Source organism: Cibotium barometz, chromosome 65, assembly GCF_041138505.1.
Source record: "Cibotium barometz isolate CiBa-2024 chromosome 65, ASM4113850v1, whole genome shotgun sequence".
NCBI classification, from domain to species: Eukaryota; Viridiplantae; Streptophyta; class Polypodiopsida; order Cyatheales; family Cibotiaceae; genus Cibotium; species Cibotium barometz.
This window is the reverse complement of record NC_141110.1, coordinates 21,296,248-21,303,747: the sequence shown is the minus strand read 5'-3', so window position 1 is coordinate 21,303,747 and position 7,500 is coordinate 21,296,248. Positions and strand designations below refer to the sequence as shown.

The 7,500-nt window shown below is 35.2% G+C and overlaps 1 protein-coding gene and 1 long non-coding RNA gene across 2 annotated transcripts in view; one reads left to right on the top strand and one right to left on the bottom strand.

Moving 5' to 3' along the window:
- Positions 1 to 4,989, bottom strand: part of LOC147603045 (carbonic anhydrase 2-like) — a 5,882-nt gene extending 893 nt beyond the window's left edge. Inside the window, exons 1-8 of the mRNA XM_086797445.1 lie at positions 4,295 to 4,989; positions 3,959 to 4,014; positions 2,998 to 3,324; positions 1,969 to 2,017; positions 1,322 to 1,441; positions 800 to 853; positions 568 to 656; positions 330 to 435 (exon numbers count right to left, since the gene is read on the bottom strand). Of these exons, the coding sequence (XP_086653571.1) occupies positions 330 to 435; positions 568 to 656; positions 800 to 853; positions 1,322 to 1,441; positions 1,969 to 2,017; positions 2,998 to 3,324; positions 3,959 to 4,014 (801 nt within the window). The 5' untranslated portion in view covers positions 4,295 to 4,989. The remainder of the gene's footprint in view (positions 1 to 329; positions 436 to 567; positions 657 to 799; positions 854 to 1,321; positions 1,442 to 1,968; positions 2,018 to 2,997; positions 3,325 to 3,958; positions 4,015 to 4,294) is intronic.
- Positions 4,990 to 6,752: 1,763 nt separating this feature from the next.
- On the top strand, positions 6,753 to 7,247 carry LOC147603044 (uncharacterized). Its single transcript, XR_015265728.1, has 2 exons — positions 6,753 to 6,894; positions 7,117 to 7,247. It is a non-coding gene; the product is annotated as an uncharacterized LOC147603044 (long non-coding RNA).
- The last annotated feature ends 253 nt before the right edge of the window (positions 7,248 to 7,500 follow it).

Below are 7,500 nucleotides of genomic sequence, written 5' to 3'. Positions count from 1 at the left end.
TAGAAGTGGGTCAGATTGATATATTATGTGTTTTTTTCCCCTCACTTTTTAAAGATTAGCTATTTAATATTCAAAATTTGTGTATTTTACATAATAAAAGTGTAAAAGTGAGACCACATATTTCATCCTTGGTATCTATCTTGATAGTTAGATTGATTACGGTTAATATAATTTGTTGTTTGGTTAGCAACCTTTAATTGTCTTCAATTGTTGTTTCTATTCACAGACTGGTTGTACTAAATTATTAACAAGCATACCGATATGGTTGTACTAAATTATTAACAAGCATATTAATCTGCGATTAAATCAACCTAAATAATTTTCCTCACCTTCTCACACAATGAGCATTGCTCTTCCACAGTGGCAGACGCGTGACACTCCTTGATCTTTTTGCACGAATGGTCTCCAATCTTAAGCCAACTCTTGAAAGACTCACTGTGTGCAGCAAACAACATGTATAATGCAAATTGATTGTATAAACAAAGGCTAACCAGCCCTAATTAGCTATCATTGATTAAGCCTCTAATCAGTACTGATCGTGAGCCCTGCAAGGGCTTAATTGATCACCTGTACTCGGTTTTCTCTTCATGATGTGAGCTCACCAAAGCCTTAATGCCCTCGCATTTGGTGTGTCCAATGACCAAGATATGCTCTACCTATGATAGTTTCTCGTAATTAAGAGAAAGAAAAATTATCAGGGCATAATTAGAACTCTAATTAATAATTGCGTATTTTTGATCGAACAGCATTAATCATGTATGATTAATGTATAATTAGACCTTTAATGATCAGATCTCACCTTCAGTTCCTTCACTGCGTACTCAATTGCAGCACCATTAGACGGGCATGGACCCTGCGAAGAGCAAAATAATAAAAAATCAACCTTAGTATTGACCACCCTAATCTATCTCGAAACTATTAAACGCATTCAGAAAACAAAAGACATGCATAATTAGTCAATTAAGTTCCACCATCCAGCTTAAAATAATTGTACATGTTATATTTATTGATCAAACTAATATTTCCTGTGGAGGACATTTGTTCAGGGATCTTTAATGCTACATATTTATAAGTGGAAAATCGAGGGAAAAACTAGGCTACAGCGAATTCATGATTTCTATTACGCTAAGCGTGTCTCTAATTACGCTAAGCTTGTCTCTAATTAATGGCCATTGATCTTAGCTTTAGTACTTAAATGATCATGCCGACACTATCTGACAAGATCTAATGCTCGGGCATAGATTAATGAACGATTAATCATTAGTTATAGGCTGAATTTTTAGTTCTAATGTTTAATTTCACGTTTTAACTTCGATCTTACCTCCTCACCGCAAGCCGCAACAAGATTTGCAACATTGCGCACCACAATGGCCTCTCCCAACTCCAAGTTGAGGATTTTGTAAGGGTCCACCCTCGAATCACAGCAACTGAAAATCAAGAACTGCAAAAGAAAAAAAAATAAATTAAGGAAGAGCGAAATTATTATTTATATATTTAAACTCTGTCTTTAGAAAAATATATGGGCATTCGCCTTCATCATATATATATATATATATATATATATATATATATATATATATATATATATATATATATATATATATATATATATATATATATATAGACACACACATATATACATGTATATAGAATATATACTTATATTATACATCTATATAGAATATATAAATATATTATATATCCATATATAATATATATGTGTGTATATATATATCGAGAACAAGAGATAAATTACAAATTTGCATCAATAGTTTTTCTTTTAAAAAAAGTAATTTTTGAAATATCGTGCCTGAGCACGTGGGCAGGCATGCAGAGCCTTAATTATCGCATAAAATATGTGTTAGATTTTCGTCTTTTGAAAAAATGCTTCCCTTAAATACCACTTGGAAATTGTAAATATGAATCATAAAATGGGAGGATTACGCTAATAATCTTACAGTTACTCACCTTGGGTTTGTGGCATTCTGCCAGCTTTGAGTAGTACTCCTTCTCTTCCCTGAGACAAAATTAACCTAATTATTTTAACAACACCTTCCAATCAAAGCTTTAAATTAGGAAAAGGAGGAGAAATTTCAAAGGAAAAGATCATGATCATTATAGGTTATAAGCTTAGAGAGGAACTAAAAGAAAACAAAACTATCAAGTGAAACCAATTAGATTGTTTAAATATCAAGGATTGCCTTGGGAAGCTTTAATACCGCAATACAACAACATACTAGTGGGGGAAGCAAGACATAAATCTTTGAAAGATCAAGGTTTTTTGATTGAGAAGATTTTGTAAGCTCATGAAAGCTTTTTTCTAATTAATTTTACTTTATATATAGAGTTCTTTGTTACTATAGATATATTTTAGAAGGGAGAAAGAAGGAAGAGAAGTTAAAAGCGAAGATAATAATCACATGAACTATAATATGGTTATATTATAAGATTACATGCATATATGGTCTGTCCTTTGTATATAGAGTTCTTTGCTTATATACAAGGAAAAGAAAGAAGAGAAGTTCAAGGTAAAGCTATTATATAATCACATGAAATATATATGTTTACATTATAAGATTACATATATTTATGGTATGTCCTTTGTGTATAGAGTTATTTAATGCTGTGTGAAAAAAGAGGACTGTATATATATGTTTATATTATAAGATTACATATATTTATGGTATGTCCTTTGTGTATAGAGTTATTTAATGTTGTGTGAAAAATAGAGGACTGCAGTGAGGAAATTTTTGTTGTAAATGACTTAAAAGGTGTACCTTACTTTTTTTGCATATATATATATATATATATATACTAACTATTGGTCCTAAAAAAGAGAGCTATTTAATGCTAATATACACAGTATTAAAGGGTAAAAAAGAAGAGAGAAGACAATGATTATTCACATGAAATTTATATAATTATATTAATATTAGAAGATTAATTTTTGAAGGAGGAGGATGAAATAATAAGAGATGAGATGATAGTATATATTACTCGAAGTGGTTCTTGAATTTGAGGAAGCCATATTTGATTTTCTCGACGGGGTTGATTTCATGACCGATGAGTTCAGCTTTGGCTTTGAGGTCGTCCACCTCCTCGTGAAGGTGGATTTCACATGCAAGCTTCTTCTTCTTGATCTCTTCAAGCTCCTCGTGCAGTTTTAGCTCACTCTCTTCCTTCTTCAAGTGTATCTTCTCCTTCAAAGCCAGCTCCTTGGCTTTCAGAGCCTCCCACTCTTCGCACACCTTCACCTTGAAGGCAAGCTCCTTCAATAGCTTCTCAATCTTCTTGCATGCAAACGGCTTCAGCTCGGGACAATGCCTGTACTCAGAAAAAGATAATCAAGCCAATATTGCATGATGCGAGATTAATTATACGACTAATAACCAACGTTGATCATCTCCTTGCAAATCATAGCATTAGCTCAATGCAATCCCTTGTATGCAAATGAATAAGCTTCCTTGAATAAATACGACCACCCCTATGCAACAAATAAACACAGACTCACTCGCTCTCTCTGTCTCTGTCTGTCTCTCTACCTTTCTGCCACCCACAAGTGGGGCAGATTGGCTAGTGCGAGGGCCCTTATAAAGGCCATGATCCACCCGAGTTCAAGTCCCACTGTTGGTCGTATATGCCCTCGTGTTACATTCTACCAATGTTAATACCTCTCTCTCCCGTACTGTGTGTAATGAAAGAGGACCCTCGTACTACCTTTGCACTACCTTTCTGCTCCACTCACAAGTGGAGCAGATTGGCTAGTGCGAGAGCCCTTATAAAGGCCATGATCCATCCTAGTTCAAGTCCCACTGTTGGTCGTATATGCCCTCGTGCTGCATTCTACCGACGTTAATACCCCTCTCTCTCTCACACACACACAACGCACGCACAGCACACATAGAGGAACACCTCGACTTTTGAATTACTACGTGGTTAGAGCTAAGCCAGGACTTACAGTACAAGTCCGTTCACCTCTGCAATACCTTCCTCAAAGCAACTGATCTTTCCCATCTGCATGCAAGATCAATAAGGTTTAAGTAGACAAACTCTATAATATCGTCAAGAGATTCTAATGGTGAGGCGTTCATGAAAAGTAATCACGTTCGGTTGAGTAGAGCTCTCGTGGAGCTACTTATAATGCTAATGAAGATTAAGCGTCTACACGAAGGCATTAAATCTGCACGTACTACGCGCGTATGTATGATGATAACAATGTTCACAGGGCTAGAGTAAGGCAGGCGATTGCAGCATTTTACACCAGAGAAGAGCTGCTAGAAATTAATTGCATTACCTTAATTACTAGAGTGAATTGGAGGAGGAGGAGGGGGGCAAGAGATTTCTCGCAAATGAACAGATTAGCTAGCGGTTAGCAATGTTGAGGAGGAATGGGCAGCGCGGGAACGATGTGAGTTATGCAGAGGGTGTGTGTGTGCGTATGTATATATATACGTGTGTGTGTGAGAGAGAGAGCGCCCAGAGCAACGAAGGCTGATGGGAATCATGTGGAGTGGAGTCAAGCTGGCCAATCATCGCTTGCGTGCACACATGGGCATCACCTTACGTGCCCACAAAGGAGACTAGTCTATAGACGAAAATGAGAGGCCGTGTCGGTTACTCCATCAACTATTCGACTTTATCCAATAAAATTGAGTACCGAAGTCCTCCTATCCACCAAAATCAGTACCAAAAGTCCTCAAAACAAATGATTTTTTGATTTCTTTTGCCTGTACGAGTTGATGAGAGCAATAGGCTTATAAGAGTCATTTCCTTGAAGTTTGATGCCATTGCCACCCTAGCAAGAGTGATTCAAACTTCAAAGTGCTTTATAACACTCCCTATAGAATATTGCCCATTTAATGGTCCACTTGAATGCTTCCAAGCAATTTTCACGTTACCTAACACCACCCTTACCCCCAAAACCACGTTCTTCACGTTACCTAACACCACTCCTCATCCCCCCCAAAAAACCACCCCCCCCTCCCCACTCAAATGGCTGTGACAAGTGCTTGGAAGGTGCTTGGAAGCCACTATGGCATTGACAAGGTTGTCTTGAATTGTCTTTTACTGAAGAGCGTGCTTGCCACTCAAAGCTCAATGCTTATCACCAACCCCAGTTTTTATTCCAACTCGGCTCCACAAAAAAAACTCCACCTCCTCATCAAATTGCAAGTATTAATAGCCCTTGAACTTCAAACATGTGATATTTCAGAACACAAACTCCTCTCTCTTATGAGTCAAAATTTGAGTCTGTTTCTCCTCTCCATGGTAAGAAAGGATTATCCATAGAAGGGTCGAGAGATGTGCACAATCCAATGTTATCATGTTGGACATAAGAGTACCTTTTCAAAACATGAAGCATGACCTTAAAGAGTTCTCGTCGGCTAGCTGAAACCTTGAAATAGCCACTAATTTAGATCTTTCCAAGCAAAAGACTATTTTCATACACATACTAAACTATCATAGAATTAGGGGGTCTTTTTTGCATGTGCTTATTTTATAGGGTCCTTTGAAAAGTGTTGGGCTAATTTAAAAGGAGTATGCTTTTATTGCTGTTCTTATTTACTTTCAAATTACAAGTTGGCAATAAGATCAAGTTCCTTCATCTTATTGCATTACTTATTTAGCTCTTTGTTTCCCATATTGCCTTTTCTAACTTTTCATGTCTAACGAAGCTTATGAAACATGATAACAAAGGTTTAATACATTCCTAAAGCATAAGTTAGGGGTTGCATAATCTGTTTCGTAATCATTGTGGCATAATTTAAGCATTATAAGAGGTCAATCCTATCTTCCTAATATAGTGATTCCATCTAAGATTTCGGGCACTTAATGAATAATATAATTGAAGCAATAGCCGAACTTGATCTTGAATGTGTAGACTACCACCAATTTTAATTTTTTTGACTTCACATTAAAATAAACCATGCTAGACTATGTGGTTGGAGGTGGTATACTTAATAGTTGAAGCCAATAAATGGCCAGTTGTTTTTGTATACATACATCCAACTAGAAATGTGTATGCATGGTTGAAGCTTTTGCATGTGTATCCTTAGTTATGCAAGGACATGACATATGTATGACAAAGTATTGCATAAGTAAATATCTTATGTTGACATGTGGATAAACTTATTTTTCATTTGTTAATTCAATATCTTTATCATGTTTAGATCTCTGAAATATTATCTAAATAGTTAATCCTCATTTCATAATTGAAAGTTAATTATTATCTAAATAGTTAATCCTCATTTCATAATTGAAAGTTAATTATTATCAACGAAAAAAATAACCCTCGTGAAAAGAGTTTCACTCGAATTATGCCAAAAAAAAAAATTTGTTCTTTTACACATTTTCTTTTGATACGAAAAAGTCTTTATACAATAGATTTGAATCATACAAGGTGATGTTTGCAAAAATACAAGAACAATAGTATATTATATTCACATTAAAAAATAAAAATAGGACAAGCATGGTACTAGTAAATGCATTTATAATAGAACAATTATAATATTGCATTATTCACATTTTCAAAAAATAGATTCATACAATGGATATGGATGAAATTCATCGTACAAGGTGATGTTCGCAAAATACAAGGAGAATAGTTATTATTCACATTAAAAAATAAAAAATAGTACAAGCTTGTCTGCAATTATACTATTAAATGCAAGCACGGGTCTCATTGTACGATTAAATTAAATGCAAGAGTAGTAGTTAGTGTATTATTCACATTAAAAAAGAATAGTACGATGACATATTTGATTGTGATAGCACTTGGACTACTAAGTAACATGGTTGGCAAGTGGATACTATTGAGGGATGGAAAGAGAGACACATCTTGGAAGCTTTTGGTGTGACTCAGGATTAGTTGAAGAAAATCTCCACAGGATGATGGTAACATGCAACATTTTATCAAATTGTTTATATGGTGGTTGTGTGTATTTCCTTTCTCTTTTGTAGCCACTGGATTCTATGTGCTAATAGTGTATAGTTCCCAAGTGGATGTTCCCATGGGGGGTCCAAGCACACTCCATTGTGTAGTTTTAGTGTTTTTGAGATGATTTTTAAAATTTATTTTATTCTTATTTTTTATTTTGATTTTTTTTTTCATGGTAGCTATGTCGCCAAAAAGCGGGCCACCCTTGTGGCTCTCAAACTTGGAAAGGGTGGCTCTCAAGCTTGGAAAGAGTTCTAGTTGGGAAAGGCTACTCTCATCCAATAAATAAATAAATAAATATTTCAATTGATGTCTTTGATGTGAGGACGTCGCGGTCGTCTGGCTATGTACTTCTTTGGATCAGAGCAGCACGTGCAGAAAGTCATGGGGAATCTCATGTCGAAGATCTTATCTAGATGGTCTCATGAATTTGCTTCACTAAATAATAAATAAATAAATAAATAAATAAAAATGATTCACTATTTCAAGGACATTTTCAATGGTACCTTTAAAAAAAAAAGCAACACAAGAGTTGCAGAACCGCGGCACTAATATACTGTTTT